Source organism: Pempheris klunzingeri, chromosome 3 (genome assembly GCF_042242105.1).
Source record: "Pempheris klunzingeri isolate RE-2024b chromosome 3, fPemKlu1.hap1, whole genome shotgun sequence".
In the NCBI taxonomy this organism is placed as follows: Eukaryota; Metazoa; Chordata; class Actinopteri; order Acropomatiformes; family Pempheridae; genus Pempheris; species Pempheris klunzingeri.
The window spans coordinates 22,173,684-22,195,185 of NC_092014.1; the positions used below are offsets into that span (position 1 = coordinate 22,173,684).

Below are 21,502 nucleotides of genomic sequence, written 5' to 3' on the forward strand. Positions count from 1 at the left end.
GATCTAGTTTGTGGTGCTGTTGAATTGTATAGCATTATACATATATATATATATATATATATATATATATATATATATATATATATATATATGTGTGTATATTTTTGTACATTTTGTGGTGCTGTTGAATTGCGTTACAATGACAGGTGTTTTTATTATTTTGTCCACCCTATTTATATCAGTAAGGGCAGGCTGAATAACAGAGATATAATATATATATATATACACATATATATATATATATATATATATATATTATATCTCTGTTATTCAGCCTGCCCTTACTGATATAAATGGGGTGGACAAAATAATAAAAACACCTGTCATTGTAACGCAATTCAACAGCACCACAAAATGTACAAAAATATAAAATGACCGTATCCGTGCCTATACTTATAAAGTAGTTTTTTAATGTACTGAAAGTGCAATATTTAAAATGACTACATGATTTCTTCCTCTGATAAGTTCCGGTGTTGATTCATTCGACAAATCTAAATGCCAGGTGTGAAATGGTTTCCATTAGTTAACAGTCACATACAGCATATAGTCCATTTGTACAGACAAACAAATAGTTTGTTCTCCCATTTGACATAAAATTAGAGTATTCCATTGAATGTGTTTATCAGAGCACTGGACTCCAGTGGGATGATAACTGTGTGTGGGTGGTGTGTTGGACACCTGAACACACTCTCTTTCGCTTTAACGATGCAATATTCAGGATTCAAGATTACTGTATATTATGCACACTGGCCTCATTAAATATACCTGCCTGCATACAAATGCACGGGTGCTTTTTTCTAATTGCACTCTAACTGTGAAGGCCTATTTAAACCAGACAACAGGAGCTGAGGTCTTCATCCTCCATGTGCATCACCTCACACGAGGCACGCTGGGAAAGAACTCAGAGCTTATTAGAGTTCTGATAAAAGGAAAATATGAACCGTGGTTGGGCAGAAATGCTTTAGTCATTGCTAATTAGGAGAAAACAAAAGCTGTGAGAGTCTTACTATTGTCTGAGAAGCACCTGACCTTGTTTTGTTGGAATCTGTGTGTATAAACGCTGGCTGCTCTGTGCTTCCCGGCGAAGTGATGCTGAAATGAACACAGCAGCGATTAGGAAAAAAAATGTTCATTTTATAAGGACAAGCTTTTTCACTGACATTATAAACAGCTGTTGTCACATCTGTGAAGCTCCTGCGCAAGCCTGTGTGTGCTTGTCATTCAAGAAACTGAATTCATTACAGTTGCAGGTCTGAATGCTATGCACAGCCAAAAGTACTAAAAGGTTTATGAAATACAAATGAAAACTGCAAGCAAAACTCTTCATTAAATACTAAATGTCATATTTATTGGCGAGTTTGATGTGATATGTTCATAGATTCCTATTAAGTCTCACATTGAGTATATTGATTTTATAATTAGCATATAACTTGCCTTAGTCTATAGTGTGAATTTGAATATTGCTTTCATTGCTTTCAATATTCATGCAGCATAGCATGCTCATATAGGCTAACAGTCGACAATCCATTAAATAGTTAGATATTGTTACTGTGACTCAAAAGTGCAGTGAGTCACATTATCACCTCAACATTGTCTCTGTTAACTGTAACTGAATCTATTAGAATAAAGTCAAGTCAAGTCTAACAGTATACGTCACATTCTCTTATTGTGTACATGTGTTGTGAAGTATTCAGTCTTAAGAGGCTTTAGGATATAGAAAGACATTCTGTGCTTATTATGATAGAGGGTAGTTTCACTCGTTTTCTTCTTTGGTCTTCATTTTCGTTTGTTGCAGGTTTCTGTATTTGCCCTGCTGGTCTTTGTTTCCTTGCAGGCTCTTAGCATATTGTGACCTCCAGTCTCTCTCAAAAGCAGCCTTGATGTGCTCCAGGATTGTCGCTCCCCTGTCCCTAATACCATTTTTCATCTTGACCACCAGCCCAATACCCGCATTAAAGGCAAAGTCGCTCCCGACCCAGTCATGGTTACCTGTGGGCAAACAGCAAACCTTGAATGCTGAGTGTCTAACAGGCAACATGTGAAGATGAAATGACTCTGAGTTCCAGCATTTTTTGTCTTGATGTGCCTGTACAAGTCTATATGTAGTTTGGTGTGTCTTAGTGTCTGTCTGTGAGTGAGCAAATACAAAATAATAGTTTGATATTTGGAAAAATTTACTTCTTTGACGATTAGATGAGAGGACCGACACCAATCTACAACGTGAGAGTCATGTCTTGATTAAAAAAGAGAGCAAGCACATGTTCAAAAATGTTGAATTATTGAATAAGTACTGTGTAATTTTAGAATAACACTCAATATAAAAACAAGAGCTTCCTGGAAATGTGTAAATAGTGCAATAATAGATTGCAAGCACATTAAACACTGCTTACCGATGTAGACAGCGTTGTCGGTCACCACGTACTTGTTGTGGTTGAGTCCATGTTGAATATCATCCTTTTGCTCCTTGTGACTGAAAAACCTCTGTTTGCATAACGAAGAGATCACTGTGAGTGATGAACTACAGCTTTCATAGAACATTTGGAGGAACTATTGTGAATTCACGTACCACCTCTAATGAGCAGTTGTGCAGCTGCATGCAGAGCGATGTGAGGGAGGTGACAAAGTTAAAGGTGAGAGGGTGAGTCCTCTTCCAGAAGCTTATCAGCAGGCGAACTCTGACCCCTCTCAGCACCACAGCCTCTCGGATCACCTCATCGATAGACGACCAGTACCTGTAGACGCAAACGCTGTAATTAGACCCAATCTAAAGGCAATGATTCGCATGAAGTGTCTTTCTCAAATGTATGCTACTGATTTCTTTCTTTCTCTGAAGAAAAATACAGTTTAAAATGGAAGTAATGGGTGAGGAGATTCAGCTTGAATGTCAAAGCTCTCGGGGATACAGGGCTTTGCTCTACCTTGTGACTGAGGTTCTTCTGTAAGTCCTGGTCAGCAGGGGGAGGTAGTCCGTCACGGATATGAAGATAAATGTCTTTGCACTCTGGATGACTTGATAGATGGCGTCTACATCTCTGGTGCGATCTTTGGAGCAGAAGAGTTCAGGGGAGGTCTGCAGATAGGATGCATCACTCAGACAGGATTGCATCCAAAATCCCACAAAGATAACGAAAATGGACGAATTTGTTTCAGTTCAGCAAACAAAAGTCGATTAAAGTAACATAACCTGAATTTAGAATTGACCTAAATGTGTGACAGGTTTAGAGTAATATTTTGACAGAGTAAAGAACAAGAAAAACAAGGCACATTTCTCCAACCATGTATCACTGCTGGAAGAAGTGAGGCGCAAGAGGAAGCTGGAGTTGCCAGCAGCTTGTGACAGCATGGCTCCATTAGTTCCTATAGGATGATAAATGTCCTGAATGCAACTGATAAGCGTCTTGTCGCTTGGAGGGTAACAAGATTCATTACTGTCAAATTAGGCCGAGGTGCTGAGATATTGAGACTCAAGATGCTCCCCAGCATGATATTAACATGATTAATCGCCCCCTTGTGTGTGTCTGTTATTAGTTGGTAATGAAACTTTTATGCTTTTAGTCACGAGTCAGGAAATTGGTGCCTTAAAGGAAATATAACCCAGTCTAAGCATTTATAACAGACCCAACCTATGGGTTGTGCATCTTATAGAGTCAATGTATGTGTTAACATGCAGTAAATACTACAACATAACAAAGTCATTCCTCACAGACAAATAAGCAGCAGCCTGGGTAGAGTTGAGCTGGAGCTGCAGGGCTTCGTGCCTCCCGTAGAGGGCTGTAACTCTCTTTGACCAGATGGAGGGGATGTAGTCCTTCTCATGGAGCTGCCAGTAGAATGAAAAGATTCGGTGGAGGTCCAGAGCCAGACAGCTGCAGTTATACACCAGCACCCCCAGTTCTTTCCTCTGTGGGAGGGGGGGGGGTGAAAAAGGAGCGCGCAGGAAGCGGTGACGCAGCAGAAAAGTTGCAGTCTGAGTGTAGGTGTGCTCACTGGATAGGTATGCTTTAGCGATGTGAGAGAGGAAGTCAGATCAGGTAGAAGGCCGAAGGGACGATGGCAACACTGTGAGAGGAATAATGATAGTAGTAGTACTTCTAATTACTACTAATTACAGTGGGATCAGTATTTTTCTGAGGGGAGAATAAAGGACAACAGTGTTCAGCCATTGTGGAGTTAAAGTTGCACCTAATTGCAGAATTTTCAAACTTATGTTCAATAAAAAACTCAAACAATTGAAATAGCTCAACAAAACTATTACAGATGGCTTCTCCAAATTCAACACTATATGCCCCTTTTAATGACTACTGCAGTCTCAAAATTATTCAATCCCTTCTTAACAAGCATCTTTAGTACTTAGTAGAGCACCTTTTTGCTGTTCTGACCTGCTGCAAACATGATGCATGGCCAGACATCGGTTTCTGACAGTGTCCATGAGGAATCATAGTCCATTCCTCATGAGCAATAGCCTCCAGCTCTCTAATGTTCTTGGGTTTGTGTGCTGCAACCGCCTTCTTCAAATCCCACCGGAGATTTTCTCTGGGATTTAAGTCAGGCGACTGTGACGGGCACTCTAGTATCTTTCAGGACTTTTTCTGAAGCCAATCCTCAGTGGACTTTAAGGTATGCAGGATCATTGCCCTGTTGGAAGGTCCAATGACGCCCAAGCTTCAGCTTCTTCACAGACAGCATAATGTGTCCTCCAAGGATTTCCTGATACTTGATTGAACCCATCTTGCCCTCCAAGACTGCACAGCAGTTTTACAGTGCCAGAAGAAGCAAAGCAGCCCCAGAGCATCACTGAGCCACCGCCATGCTTCACTGTAGGCAGGATGTTCTTCTCAGTGTATCCCTCATTCTTCCTCCCCCAGACATGCTGCTGATCAATAGACCCAAAAAGTTCCAGTTTTGTTTCATCGCTCCACAGAACAGAATCCCAAAACTTCTGTGGCTTTTTTTATATGGTTTTCAACGCATTACACATTGTCTTGTGCTTGTCTTGGTCAGTAGTGATGTTCGTCCTGGAGTTACTTCATATAAGCCTTCAACATTTAGCATGTGCCGTACTGTAGAAAGTGAAACCTCAGTATCTATCCACCAAGTCTTGCTGCAGGTCATTTGCAGTCACTCCATCCTCCTCAGAAATCTGGTGGCACCCGTTGATAGTTTCACCTTTCTGCCACGTCCAGGTCGTGCAGCCAATATTCCTTTAGCTCTGAACTTGTGAACTATGCTTCCAACAGTTTCTCTATGAACACTCAGTGTCTTTTCTGTCTTTTTGTATCCCTTGTTTGTGCAACTTTTTGGATAGTTCTCTTGACTTACCCATATTTCTAACATGAAACCAAACTCCTGTGAACAAACGAGTCAGTCCAGGTGTTTGATGTGTTCTATCTCAAGCACACCTGATGCAACTAATGTGGCCCTTGCAGGTGTCCTAGAGACAATACCTGATTTGCAAATGAATGCTCTTATTAAGGATTCTATTCAACGGCTGAATAATTTTAAGACAGCAGCAGTCATTAAAAGTGGCATATTGTGTTGAATTTGAATAATATTAGTTGTGTTGAGCTATTTCAGTTGTTCTTGTTTGAGCTGTTTAATGATCACAGCTGAAAGTTTGTAAATGTTGCCAGGACCCCTAACCCCCTTACCCAGGTGGACTATCATTGCAATCATTGCAGTCCCTCTCATGGTGAAAAACAGCACAATAAAAAGTGAAGAGACAGCTGTTCTAAATATATTCCCTCCTGGTCATTAATTACACAGCAGAAATGTGTTTTGTGCTCATTCTATTTTGGTGAGTGACACAGAAGGAAGCTCACAGTGGTTTCAGCCTATTCTACGACCATGCATGGTGAATTTCTGACAGATTCTGCCTCATTCGCTTTTTGTCTTTTGTGTGTGTGTGTGTGTGTGTGTTCATGCATGTGTCTATTCCCTCCTTCCCTCTGGCTCCTTAGTTAATTACACCGAACAGTAGTTCTACCTCCAGCTGGCGCTGAAACATGAAAAGTGCCAGGTAATCACTTCATGTAGTAGTATGCTAATGATCCCTGGTCCCTCCTCTATTGTGAATTACATACTAAATGCAAAGTGAAATGCTACTTGTCTTTCTGGCCTGCCTCAGACAGCAATCTTAAATCATCCTCGGTGCCCATTAAGAGCTGCTGGAGTAACGGCATAAAAAGAAACAGGTACACTGGAACTCATCCAGACTTTGTCTCAAGCCCCCATAAGGTGCCCAGGTTATCATTTAATTACATTGTTGTATGTCCAGCTTTTATTTCTTGGAGATCAAAAGCTACTGTAGCCATTGTTAGGCCATAGATGAACTGCAGACGTGACCACACTTGACTGCAGAGGCGTTTTTTACCCTCTATTCTGTTTTACTCTGCACGCTCATGTTGTCAATGTTTGCTGTTACCTTGGACAGCGACCTCCAATCCATATCAGCGCTCCCGATGTAAATGTGCTTCCGATCCACTATCCAGAATGAGGAATGCATCGCTCCTCTGGTAAGCGCTGTCATATTAACAAAATGAACCTCTCCATCTAGACAGAGAGACAGACAGAGAGACAGACAGAGAGACTGACGGAGAGGGGTGGTGGTATAAAAAGTTTGAAAGTACGAGATAGAGAGAGTTGTGGAAGTGTGCCAGTTGGCCTTGGTCTGTCTGATGGACATGTGGGTAAAGCAGGCAGGCCTGAGAGGCAAAGCCATTTGCACATTCATGATTTTTTGACCTTCACTTTGAAGTTTGGCAGGCATGAAGGTTGTATGACCTGAGCTGTGGAGCTGCAGGGTGGGGCTGCATGGTGTAAATGAGGCTACATCTGTTTTCCTTGACACAAATCAGAGCTTCTGTAATGCAATATGTAGAATACAATGCTGCTAGCTTAGAACAGGTAACTACAAAATGTACTAGAGGTGTATATATGGGAGTATAGGGGAATCTTGGTTTGTGCAAAGGAAATGTTGTCAGAGCCATAAATCTTCATTCTGGTTGGCTACAATGGCATAACAAATTGGTTTTCTAAAATGAAAATATGACAACCACTCACTGTGTGCTGCCAAGGTCTTCAGTTCAGCCGAGTTAGTCAGACTGCTGGCAATCTTCAGTTTGACCCCACGAGATTTCAGGCTGAGCAGCCTCTGGAACAAGAGATGACCCTGAGGAGGAGAGCGATGTTCAGCATTACTGTAGTTGCGCATTTGAGCAGCGTCCCCAGATGTCTTTAAAAGGGCAAGCCTTACATCTAAGCAGGACTAACCTCATTAAAAGACTACATACAGATTTACTTGAAAATAATTGCATTTGCTCTTACAGACCACCTGGGAAATGCAGCTGGTTCACGTTCTGCAGGAATGTAGGGGGATATTTTTTTCAGACTGTCTGCCATGACTTTGTACCTGTTCGGCAGCGCTTGGCATTGTTTGCAGGTCCCAGGGGTTTAAAGCCCAGACAGGCGACACCACCTCGACTGAGCGCTTTGCCTGGTCCAACAGTGTGTGAAAGCCAACAGAGAGAGGGAGGTGGGGTCTGCCATCCATGGAGAGAGAGAGGTCGTCTGGAATGTTCTCCACGAGCACGATGCTGAAAGTATACACATGCTTTTTTTTTGAGTGTGTGGAGCCTTAAAGGAAAAGTCAGTGTCTGTGTTTAAACATCTCTAGGACTATTGCAAATGTGGAAAAAGTTGTATAAAGCCTTTCGTGGCTCCAGAGGAAGCTGCCCTGTTATGTTATCAGGCCACACTTACTGACAGTCTCTGCTACAGTTTTCCTCTGTGATGCCATCCTCATCGTCCCACCAAATGTCCACTGATGAGAAGATCAGTGCCACCAGCACAGCGAAGCAGCAGAGGAGGGCAAAGATGGCGATGCACTTCTGCTGGGTCTGGGGGAAGAGTTAGACACACCTTAAGTCATTAATGGATGTTCTGCAGCATTGTAGAGCTGCAGAACATCAACATGGCAGTTAGTTTTGGGTGGTGTAAAAAAAAGAGAGATTAGGAGCCTTTAAATGTTAATGTCCTCAGCCAATATCATTGATCAGAGGATAGGATTCATGATCAATAGGACTACTACTCTTTTTGACAGTAGAACCCATTGATTTGACAACCAGGCTCCAGAGGAATTCAAAACTCTGGTGCAATCCCCCCTCCTTGCAACCCCCTCCCCAGCTTCACAAATCTCACTTTATGCTACAAGGCAGAGGACAAGTGGAGTGGAACGCTCTCCAGCTGAAGGCAAATTCATACCCAGTAAAGCTGAACTGTAAAGGAATATTGGAAAGCTCTGGTTTATGCTTTTCTGTACACTGTTCTGTTGTTCAAGCGAATCCCAGCTGGAAGGGAGTTTATGACCTCTGTGCCAGGATGCATACATCCAGTGTCACATTTATGACAAGCAATATTAAAGGCTATATTAGTGTGCATGTATGTGTGCACAGTATATGGTGTGTGTGTGTGTGTATATATATATATATATATATATATATATATATATATGCCATTGTGGTCAGAGGTTATGATGCAGAGAAGCCTTACTGCCCTGATCCAGCCTGAGGAGTCTTCACTTTCACTGTTTTAAAAGTGCAGTTTGGCACTTCTGTTTTGCTTACGACTACAGATTTTCACCATCTCATTCCCTGCCCTGTTTGGCTTTGTCGGTTTTGTGAGCTGTCATCATGTCACATTACATATTCTCTTTTGTTGTGTTCGATCAATCAAGTGAATTGTGTATGTGCGGTAGGGTAAGCAGTAACCTTTCTCAGACATTTGACTCCCAGCACCAACTTTTAGAAAATGTCATTATCAAACAAAAGAAAAAGGCTATTTCAGCACCGAGTCTGAGAGAAGGCCGGGGTTGCAGGGTGTTTGCCAGCCTCATCTCCCAGACTTATCTACACTGTCTGTCTCAGGCAGCAGGGCTGAAAGACTGGTGCCAGCCGGATGTGCCTTAACACTCCTGCGCTGTCCACTGAGACCACTGAGCTCTTCATCACATTTAGCAGAGTCAAGGACCATGCTTGACTTGTGGATGTGTACATGGCTGCTGGGAAATAAAGCTTCACGATACAGAACAAGTCTGATGGAGTGAGACAGATCGGTCGACTTACAGCCACTGATGCAGTAAGACCCAATAGTTCCTTCACTTCAAAAACACAATAACATAATAACATGCTGGATACTCAAGCGGTCTCCAACAGCTGTTTTCAGGGCAGTCACAATAACCTTACATAACTCACACTGCATGTACAGCTGACAGTATTAAGTGATTATCAAATTATTTTGACTGAAGGAAAGTCAATTGGCAATAAACTGATAGTTGTAATAATAAAGGCATCCCCTTGGCTGTGATAAAGTGGGATAATCACTTTTTCCCAGTGTTCTAGCATTTTAAAGACTAAATCATTAATTGAAAATGAATTGGCAATGCTCTCATAATTGGCAATAATAGAGTTATCTAAGCCATTTATCAAGCAAAACGAAAAATTAGCTGGTTCCAGATTCCCAAATGAGTGAAATTGCTTATCTTTGTGTTTCTAATGTTATTTAGACTAAATTAGGAATCTGAACATGTCCTCTTGGGCTCTGGGAAATTGTGACGGACAAATTGGTGGCGTTTTACAGACTGAAGGGTAATTGATTGTTCAAAGAAGTAATTGCTAAATGGATTGACAAGGAAATTATTAGTCTCAACTGTGTTTATCATACTCACCTGTGTTTTCACTGGTTGATTGAAGAGCACATGGAATTAATTTAAGGATTTTCATCCGAATGAATTAATGAATGAATGAATAATGTAAAGGAAGCCAGCAGTAACAACCCGAAGACAATATGCACTAACATTTAACAGACAGTCCAAATGAGAATGATATCACACAAGTATGGATGCAAGTAAAGCGAACGTAGTTGAGGGCTGCATACATCACCTTCAACGGCTCCTGTGTGGTTGGTCCCGCCATGAGAGCAGCACTCCTCTAAACTTCTGTGACTGGTGTGAAACAGCTGCTCAGTTACACATCTTTGTCTGTCTGTCTTTCTGTCTTCCTCGCCCACTCCTCAGCCTGTCCCACACTGATCTCCTCACTCCTTATTGCTGTCTTCATCCCGCTGGCTCCTCACTGTCCTGGAAGGTGTGTGTGTGTGTGTGTGTGTGTGTGTATGCGCCTCAGCTACTGATCCAACCCATGCCCTGACATGGTTCTTCCAGCATCTATGTGTGTTTGCATGTGTGTGTGTGTTTGTGTGTGTGTGTGTGTGTGTGTGTGTGTGAGCTGTATGTGCGCTGCTCGCTCCCTGCTCCTCTGTGGAGGTGGTGAAAGAGATGGAGAAAGACCAACCCCTCTCGCTCTAATGGCCAATACAGAGCTGTAGCTCCGATCCCCAGCAACACCCCCTCCTCCTCGATTCCTCCCTCCTCTTCCTCTTCTCTCTTTATCTTCCTCTTTTATCTGCCTTGTGAACAAACCTCATCTGGCGGAAAGCAGTTGGGCTAGGCTTAGAGGGGAGGGATGCTGAAACATGCAATGGGCGATCCACTCTGTGTGACAGCTGCTGCAAAACTGTTCTAAACTCATTAAGTGTGGCATGTACACACACTTAAACACACACATGCACCCAATTCTGTTCAGAGAAGGCAAAAGAATTCAAAAACCGCCCTATAGCTCCAATTAATGACTTCCACTAAGGACATAACTGTAAGTCAGCGGTATTGTCTGCTGCTTTAATCCCCCCTGTGTTTAAATCATTGTAATAAATGTGCTTTTCAGTAATGTACCAGATACCAGAACACTCATTCATGTCTCACTTCCACTGCACTGCCTCTTCCTATTGCACAGAAGTACATTAAAGGGCCTCATTAGGGAAAAAATAAAATATGCAAACACTTTTTTGCACCCTCTTATTTGCCCCAACCCTTTTCTCACAGATGAATATAGCGTCGCCTAAAAGCAGAAAACAACATATGCTGCTGACTACAGGCAAGCTGCTGTTGTTTATGAGTCCAGCACTGTATAGGGAGTGAATGAAGGGTCTAATGAGGGATGAGAGAGAAATGAGAGTAGGCCATAGACTTAAATACAACAGGCAGCAGTTTGCTATATAGTATTGGAAAACATAATCAGTATGTGTTCAGGATCTTCTGACTTTACTGTATATCACCATCATCACGTGCAGTTATTAAGTCGTTCAATACTTTGGCTTATGACCAAATACCTGCAGCACTAATGACACTGCCATCAGCCTCAGCTGTACTTTGTTTTTAGCACTAATTAGCAACTCTGAGCTGCTAGAGATGGTTAACATGGCAAAAATTAGACTTGCTAAAGATCAGCATGTACGTCTTTGTCTTTCTTAATGTTTTAGTGTACCAGAAAGAGCTGACTTCTGTTCCAGAAGTAAGGAAACCTCATTCAAAACCCCATCAACATTTGTGACTTCACTAATAGAAAGGTGGAGGAGCACCTTTCACAACAGCAACCGTCGTGTGCCTCACTTCATATAAATTCATTCAAATTCATAAAACAATCTTAAATTGCTTTTTATCTAATATTTATGTTTTTTAGTGGCCTTTAACAAACAATATTTCCCCATACGACTTAGACGTGTGCGGGCTAAACATCAGAGGCTCTGACTGTATAAAAGTGGTTGATTCTAAAAAGTGAAGCCAATGCCTTAAAACTTAATTCCTTCTAATGGCCACAAAGATGTCAGATTGTATAGAAGTCTTTGAGAAACTGACCCTACTTCACACTTTCAGAGCATACTTTAGGGTGGGGCTTCTGACTATCCAACCACAGATGAATCATGCCCACACACAACCAATTAGAAGCAGAATCTTTGCAAAATGATGAATGAATCACTTCTGGCTCCAAAACCAAGATGGCGATGCCCAAAATGGCAAATCGGAGGCTTCAAAACAGCAGTCAACAAACCAATGGGCGGGTGTCACGGTGGCTATGGCCACATATTATATACAGTCTGTGGACACGGTTTGAGTGGAGGGGTCACCTATAGAAGATGAAAGATTGCATTGAGTTACACAAACTAGTGGAACAGAGGCTAACTGGACATGTGACGTGGCTGTAGGCTCTGTTACATTCAGTTCAATGTTCAATCATTATATTCAATTACACAGCAATTGTATTGAAACACATCCTAACCTTGTCACTGTAATTCCCACAAAGTATGTGATTTTAATTATATGATAGACTTGTGGAGCACTGTGTGAGGATCTAGAGGGATATACAGCAGAGGCACAAAGTCATAGCAGTGAAACCTGCTGTGTCTGTCTGGGGCGGGTGCCCTCTGCACGTCACCCTGTCTGCGAATGAAAAAGAGAGAGAAAGAGAAAGAGACAGAGGGGGACAGAAATGTCTGGACCACTTCCCAGGAGAGGTGAGTGCTCCTACAGCTCCATGTATGGGGTCAAACAAACACACCTCCGAACAGAGGGAGAAACAAGCAGGATGTTTTTCTTTTACTGTTTCCCCGACCATCATGAACACATACAGCTGAGACAGCCACGGGGACATTTTTAGCTGGGTGACAGCATGAACAAGATCACCAGCTAACAGTCAGTAGCGGTCATGCCAGGAAACTGTTGACACCAACAATTTACCAACTGCACAGTCACCACCATGACATAACACTGAATACTAATGTCAGAAACGCGTACCAGCCCATTTTCCTTTTCCTTCTGTTAAACCGCTGTAGGAGCTCTTCAGGCAATGCTGCTTGCAGGGGGGCAGTTCAGAGGTCACAGCAGCCTTTACAGTTCATTCCTACTTTCTCCTGACTCTGCACAGGACATCACTGTCTGACAACGTACAGCACAACACAAGGGACCATTTATAATTAGGAGCCACACTGCAAGGCACATTCAGGCTTTACACACAAATGAGCAGATGATAATACTCTGGCAAAGGCACAGTGTAGGTGTGTGTGTGGATGATAAAAATGTGGTGGCCTTTGCTGTTTTAATAAGGTTTGATTAGGTTGTTTCAATAGCATTTCAATGATGTATCTCAGTATGTAGTGACTGTAGTCCTACTTTGTGCTGAAAAGAGTTGTTATCGTACATCTACAAAGCCTTCACTTGTTTAACCTAGAAGCCTAGATGTTGATTATTATTAGGTTGGCCTGCAAATTAAATAAATTATCATATTGGTGTTCACAGCGCACCCCTATGAGTGCCAAAGAAGGACGCCTCAATGTAGGTGTTTCACCTTCACACTAAAAGCTCAACAGCAGGTTTCCGTGCGTGCACAGGACTTTTTTTTTAACGTTGCCATGGCGTCATACTCGGGGTGATATGTGCTGAGTGAAGGCTGACCGGGCGCAGTGCCACAGGAGACAGCTGGGCCACATGCCAAAGGGACTGTGGATGGGGTGCAGCTAGGGATCCAGTGGTGAAAAAAATTGCTGTTTGGCTGTGTTGTTCAGAAAGTTCCATAAGTGAGTGTCTTTCTACAACCAACAGACCACGTGGGTAAAAGAGAGAGGAGGAATGAATTGTTTAATTGATCAATTGATAATGGAATTGTTTTTTTTTTCATGACTAAGCATTTGCTTGATGGGGAAAAAAGAGCTGAGTTCTAGAGGTAAGGAAACCTCATTCAAAATCCCATCAATGTTTGTAACTATGCCAATAAGTAAAAATACAACAGCTTTGCCAACAGTATATGTGTTTATGTGTGCCTTTTATATATTCATATATTTGAATTAAATGATCTAATATTGTTTTCAATTTAACATTCATTCACAGTTTTGGCACAGACTGTGAAAAAGAAGTAGACAGAGCTCTGGATCTGAATGGTGAAGCCAACGCAGAAACAGCTTAAAACTGCACTCTTTCTAATGGCCAAGGAAGCAGTAAGTGGTGGAAATAAGTGACAATCAGTTTTTTCTTTTAATTTACTTGTATATGAAACAGGAAATAAATGTAGGTATACAATAAGTGGGGAAAAGGTCGTGCTTATATGCTATACAGTGAAAATGTGATGGAGGAGGGCGTGTTTGTTGGAAAATGAAAGAAAAAAGAAAAAGCAATCAGTGATGGCATGTCTTCAACAAAGGGTATACAAGGTGCATCCTTGTTTGTATTAAACAAGCCTTTGTGTTATAGTCTTGTCTATAAAACGACCTTGTCCAAACCCGAGCATTCACGATAGGCCACCTTGATAAATTAAGGTTGATCCATCATGACCCTTCAGTCTTCCCTCGTCCAAGTGGATCAACACTGTGGCCAGACATTGGTTATCTTTAGCTGATAATAGCCAAGTGTTTGATGTCGGCCAGGCCGAGATTTAGTTGGAGGCGACAGTCATGTTTACTGATGCTGCTGTACTGTGTGACTGAAATCCAGCAGCACATCAATAGTCACCATCATCATTTAGCTATCAACCACTCTGACAGTGAATATTCATACATCTAATATGCCTCAAATATCATATGAAAGATTTTAATCACAAAATATTTGGCTAATCTTGACTCACAGTATTTTCTCCTGTTATGTGAAGGCACTTGGCACCATAGATTTGTATCTATGTTTGGTGCTTGATGACATGATGCAAATGGAGCAAAAGGTGGGTGAAATGTGGTATATCGGTATATCTCTATTAAGTATGGCAAAAAAAACACTTTATTACACATTATATTCAAAAGTTAGATATTAAGTCAACTGTAGGCAGCCCATGCTGGCACGTTGACAGCACCCAGTTAAATATACAACGTGCCAATATTTCATTGTTATTAAACCAGTTTAATTGAACAGCACTGTGGCTCATTGTATCATTTAGAAATGAAAGCTACAAAATCTATGAATATCGAGTGGAAGTTTATGAAATGACATCATGCCCTCTTGGAAATGTATTTTTCAAATACAAAAATACTGTAGTTTATTTTGATATATTTCGTGGTTGCTGTATTCTGTAGTTTAATCTGATACACTTACAAATTGTATATTTCAAATATTGAATGAATGAATGAATGAATATTGTATTTGATGATATATTTCCCGACTCTGCATAAAGTGCTTTATGAGTCCCAACATGGTGGCACTCTCTGCACCAAAAACTAGTAAATTCTCCCTTTACAGATGGCCTAACTTTACGACAAATTTTACTGAAATCTGTTAAGTTGGTCTTATGATGTCCTGCCGACTGATAAGCAAACTACTGGACTGAAGACATAACCTCTGTGGTGGAGATAATAAAAGCAGGAAAACTACCTCTTATGCAAAAAGAAAACTAGTCATGTGAATCGTCACATTGATAAAACTGCATAACAGATTTCGGCAACTTGCTTCAAGTGGATGCACTCGTCCTGAGGCAGCTCTGGTTCCCCTCCACTTATTTATTTTTCTCAGGCAGCTCGTAGACCCACACAGTAATTCTGAAACATGCGATCACACTGGTGGCATTGCATAAATCAGTCATCATCGGGCCTGTTTGCATTTTTGGTCCTTTCCACCTCCTACTCCTTCTCACACACACAAACACACACACACACACACACAAACCCAAATGTATAAACATTCTAATCAAATCTATCAGAAGAGAAGACGTATTTAATCTCTGTTATCACTTTCAAAGTGTCTGACTTTTGAATAGGTGAGTGGGAGGTGTTGTTTGATGTGAAAGGACACTTTGTATTAGTGTGCCCAAAGAACCTTGAGCTTTTATGCAGTTGTGAACATCAGCTGATTATGCCATTGGATCACAGACTACACACTGCTGTAAATACTCTGCACATAAATCTCTGCTTTAGAGAAAATAATAAAAATGTCTGTGGCCATTTCCCAGTGCCTGGAGTGATATATACTCATTGTGTTTATTTTGTCTGACCAACGATCCAAAACCCAAAGATAATAAGTTTAATCACATTCAACTCAAAGAAAAGCAGCAAAGCTGGACCAAGCAAAGGCTTTTATCTTAACATGCAGGAACGATTGTTCCACTGTTAATATGCCGGCTTCTGAAGAACATGTTTTCAGCGTAAGTTTACAAATGCTAAAACACCCTCACACTCAGAAATGAAAATCTAAAACTATCTAAAAGACACTGTAGGTTCTGTTAGTTAAGATTGTAGGTGTGTGTCTTTTTTTGTGTGCCAGGAGCGAAGTAAGTGGAAATCAATTCTCATTGGAGGCAACAGAGCTCAATCGCACACTTCTCCAGCAGCAATTCTCTGGAGTGGAGGCTGATGCTCCACAGGCATTCAGAATGAATGGGTTTCCATTTGATGATACTAATTCCTCTCCTGGGTTCACGGCATGTCATATTGCATATTGGGCAGTGTGATGCATAAATAAATTCCTCTCAAAATATTTTTACACAGTTTAGATGCTTCTACTATTTCAAAGTTTTTAACACCACCTCCTCACCTCCCCAAAAGGCAGATATAGTTAGATATAGTTAGATGTTTCAGAGGTACCTGTCTCACCCCTTCTGGCTTGTCCTTGCGTCGGAGAAAGATGGATGCAGAGTAGCCTTGCTGCTGGACCGTGCTGTAGCTGCTGCTTCTCATTTGGGACACACAGGGCAGGAGAGCTGGGGAAGCCACCTCTGGCCCCCTCGACCTTGGATCATTTGACAGTTCCATTGATGACCTGTGTGCTGCTGCCTGCCGGTCTGATACACACACACACACACACTCACAACAACCAAGTACACATTGAGATCCTGTCACTCCCGTCTTCCCTCTTTTCTGTTCTATCTATCATTCAGTAGCTGAATCAGCCACTATTGGACTCTGTGCCGCCAGAACTACAATGTGCTCCCTGTCTGTTAGTGGCGAGAGCACCAGTGCCTCCTCAAACTCCCACACACTTGTTGGGGAGGGTGTGTGTGTGTTTGTGTGTCTCCCAGGCGGCATGGGAGGGGCAGGCAATGGGCTTCTGTGGGCTTCTGGAGCAACAGAAGCTGCTGCACTGGACAATCAGGCTGAGAGTGAAGGAGAGTAATCTGATTGAGAGAAGTGTGAGGAGACTATCAGACATGAAGACACGTACACTCTCACACGCACTCAAGTGTATGAAATCGAATTCTTTTCCTGTTTGCACCTTGTATACAGAATACCGATACTGGCAGAGACAGAACGTCCTGAAGTACTGCAGCCTCACCTTAAGAAACCTTTAGCACAGGTCGAGAAAGACACCATATGCCTGCTATAAAAGGGGCACACACACACACACACACACACACACCTAGACACACACACACACACCTAGACACACACACCTAGACACACCAACAAGATGACTGAAGATTTTTACAGCCTGCAGAATTTATCTTATGAATACAAAAAGCTGCTTGTGTAAGAAAAATTTACTTGACTTGCACTGAACTAATTCGAAACCCAAACTCCCTGGTGGCCACCGTGCTCATCCTGTACATAGTTCTTAAGATTCATTAATTTTGTCCTCGTGGGGCATTTTAAAATGTGACCTTGACCTCCATGTGACCTACTATTTTTAAAGCAGTAATTGCAGTAGTTCTGTCTCGCAGAGAATTACATAAAAAGATTGATGCTACATATCCATTTCATACATGTACAGTAAATATAAGGCTGTAGCCAGCAGCCAATTAGCTTAACATCCAGACTGGAAACGGTCAGTCTGGCTCTTTTCAACAGTAACAAAATCTGCGTCCCAGCGCCTTCAAGCCATTTGTCTGTGAGTTGGTCCCTGTTTTGCTTGTTGTGTTTGAGCGCAAGAGGCTGCAAATGTGGACGGATCTTCACACAGGTGATGTAATACACATTCCTGCCAATGGTAACTCACTATACCACTGATCTATAGTGTGGTAAGCACCAGCTAAGGATGGGAACAAGAAGACTGCTTGCCAATAAACATGGATGGAAGCAATGTAGGTTTCAAACTTTTAAGGATCACATTATCACATTTGTTAGACCTCAAGGATTCACACAAGGGATTTTGGTGAGAAACACTGAATGTAAACATATGTAAGGGCTGGATTATTTTAAAAAAGAACAAATCCGAGATGTCCTGAGTGGCCACACTAGGAGGCAAAGTGAAAAGCCTGTCGTTGTAGAGAGGGCGGAGAAATGTGGGAAGAGCAGCACACATTTTCACATTGCTTCTCCTGGAAGGTATTCATCCTGTTTCACTTAGTTGTTTACATTAATGGTGACAGAAATAGTTGCACATATAATGAAAAAAGTGAGCTTGAGAGAAGTTTAAACGCTCTTGCTCACCTGTGCACAGCAGGCCAATCACAGCATGACGTGGACACTCATGTTGGATTGTTGGTTTTGGAAAGTTGTGCAACTGATTGGACACAGTCTTCCCTAATCCACTGTTGGAAACGTGTGGGGGGAGGGGGACTCCAAAGCTATTTGACCATCTGACAAGTACTTCTGATGCAGCACATCTGCACATCTCTGCTGGTTGCCTCGCGATGTCATTGTGAGACCAGCCAAGAAAATCCAGTTAATATCTGCTGTAACAATGTGACCTGTTGTGGAGCCAAGCTAGCTGCTTCCCCCTGTTTTAAGTCTTTATGCTAAACTGAGCTAACTGCCGCTGACTGCAGTCAATCTGAGTGGTACCATTCTTATCAAACTCTCTGCAAGAAACCAAATAAGCGCATTTGCCAAAATGCTGCTTTAACAATATCCATGTTTTCCATTGAGATGGCGAGTCTTTCAGCTTTTCAAAAGGTACAGTGTTTGTGCATTGCTTCTGCACTTCACTATAGTGGATTTGATCACTCACTTTGCTGACAAAGCATTTTTTTTTGCCCTATTCCTGTTGTTCTCCTCCCCAGTGCCCATAAGCACTGATGGTCCATCAATGAGAGAGTGCAGAATATGTAAATGCCTCCAGTATCCTGCACACACACACACGCACACACACACACACACACACACACACACACACACAGCATTGCATTATGCATCTTATTCACCCTGAGGCTGCATAGGTGCTAAATCATCAATGGCAGCTCAAATTACACTGAATAGTGCATAGGGCACATGCTGTGCATCACCTAGCAAATATTTTATAATCATGTTAATTTTTAATGTGTCTATATGAGTAAATAAAACCATCAGTTTTATTTTAAGGATGCCCGGACTGACACCTCAGAGCCAAAAAACCTGTAGTGAAATGAATATTTTATTTATACGCAATAAATACAAGCAGCGTGAGTACGACAACAGACCCTACAGGGAACCTGGACTTAATAAAACTAAGTGGGAACAATTTGGCTGAATTCTTCCCACTTAGTTTTATTAAGTTCAGGTTCCCTGTAGGGTTCGCTGCAGCACTAGGTGAACACCTGCAGGAGAGCTGATGTGCACCAGTAGCCGCGGTGAATGTTCGCAAGGGAGAAAAACCCTGACACAGCTTTAAGGATTAAGGAAGTAGAGCAGAATATCTGGAGACATACAATTAGCAGTGCAGTTGCTCTGGCAGTGTGGCCTCTAAAACCTAATTTGTCGTGTGTACTTGCCTCTGCAGAGAATGAGAGAGAGGCCAGACATGATGGAGGATTGGGTTTCTTGTGGATCTGGGAGGTTATAGATCTGGATGATGGCAGACTGGAGGAGATTCTGGAGCGATAAAGAGGAACAAATTGAAGCCTAAATGGAATAATCTACTTTTTACTAGAGCTGGACAAATGAGGTTTGACCTTATATCTGTTCTAATATGTTACTGTATCTAACGTCACTTCCGTTTTTAAAATGAAATAAAAGATCAGTGGTGGAAGATGTACTGAAACCCTTTTTTCTTATGTATACCACAATACTAATACCAAACTGGAAAAAAAAAAACTCATGCAAGATTTGCCGAACCCTGCAACAGTTCACTGTCATATTGTCACTTTAAATCGATATGGTTTCGCTAACTTGTCTCAAAAATCATTCATAATAATTATTATATAATAGTGTTACAAAAACAAACAAACAATAGCTCATGATTATCATGCATTTTATTGGAAATGAGACAAACACAGGTATTGCAAGGTCAACATAACCTAACGTCATTACAAATAAAAAGAAAAATTTCATACAAAACATCCAAACAAAAATTGTCCAAATGCTCCAAACAGAATTAAAGAATAGTAGGTGCTGAGCACAAAATGCAATTATTCATCTTTTATTAAAGTTGATTTGGCTAAAATGTTACAACAGTTCTGATCAGGTTACATTCATGTGTAAACATTGGTATGAGGCAAGACATTGGAAAACCCACAGTTGTTACACTGTCCGTCCTTCCTTTGCATCAGTAACGATAAAATGCAGCTGCAGGACTCAGAGGTAGCCCCCGTCAATGCTGGTTCAAATACAACATTTTGTTTGAGATCAGAAACAGAATTTGACAAACAGCTCATCTACAGGCAGCTGGCTTTCACCCTGCTTTGTTTTTGGTCGAGGACATCAACATGATACAAGAGCGCCATAGGGGCACGTCATGTCCTGGTCCCTCAGAGATGAATAGTAACATATATCAGCTTTGTAATGTGCAAAAACACAAATTGCACTTCCACGTCACCATCTCTACACACCTTTCTCTTTTCTCCAACTGTACTGATTGCTTGGTCCAGGGCACTTGTGACAAAATACATTTGAAAGAGGAAAAACCTTTCTGGGAGCTACATTTGATTTTATAGATTCTATGAACACACACTGCCTATCTTTGATAACACTGGTTCAGACGACATCGCCACACGAGAAAAGGCATGGATTGGAGATTTTAATTTAACTATAATAAACATTTACACTGGTACATACTGTACATACCCAGTTCTTTTCCCAGCAAATAAGCAACGTAGCCTTTTCTGATGGAAAATCATTACTGAGACAGGTTCGGGGATTGTAATTGCAACAGGCCAACAATATATTTATTTTAGTATATAATTCTATGGCAGGATAGAAGAACACTTTTCATATACACATCTGCTGAATCCTTCTTTGACACCATTGCACCATTGTAATTTGGGTTTCTGCATTGGCCTTTAGTCAGCTGACTGACAAGCTTGACTCAAACACTTCAATGGTTGTAGCTGAATTGCAAGACTGAGTCAGAGATGCTCTGATTTAAAACCAAAACACAGTAAAAGAATCTAAGCAGGAATTTCATGTTGAACATCATGCCCTCTCATCTTTTACATCTGCTCTTTTTTCAAATGGTTTTAAGGATAATGGATAATGAGCTGTAACACAAAAACACAGAGGGGTTACTGTATATTATGTCATAGCTTCTTCCCAAGTCCACCAATTTATACTGTAATGCTGTCATATTGTAAATCTCACTTCCCAAGAGCTTTTATTTGGTAGTGTTGGACTTTTACAAAGTCCTATCACGAGTTAGTTTGATTGACAGTTAGGGCAGTCAGGCTTTCCCTCCCTCTTTCCTCCTTCGTCCGAAACCAGTTACTTAAAAGTCCTCTTACTTTTCACACCACTTCTTTCAAGAGCTTCACGACATGTCCAACATAAAGGATGCATTCTGAATTATGTTCTCGGTGCG

At 41.5% G+C, this 21,502-nt stretch overlaps 1 protein-coding gene across 1 annotated transcript; it reads right to left on the bottom strand.

Moving 5' to 3' along the window:
• Positions 1 to 1,753: 1,753 nt before the first annotated feature.
• On the bottom strand, positions 1,754 to 16,608 carry pld5 (phospholipase D family member 5). Its single transcript, XM_070828316.1, has 10 exons — positions 16,450 to 16,608; positions 7,759 to 7,895; positions 7,409 to 7,592; positions 7,060 to 7,168; positions 6,422 to 6,549; positions 3,704 to 3,901; positions 2,919 to 3,070; positions 2,567 to 2,732; positions 2,391 to 2,481; positions 1,754 to 1,989 (listed from the first exon to the last, which is right to left on the bottom strand). Exons 1-10 carry the CDS (start codon positions 16,606 to 16,608, stop codon positions 1,754 to 1,756), a joined length of 1,560 nt encoding a protein of 519 aa, XP_070684417.1.
• Between the last annotated feature and the right edge of the window lie 4,894 nt (positions 16,609 to 21,502).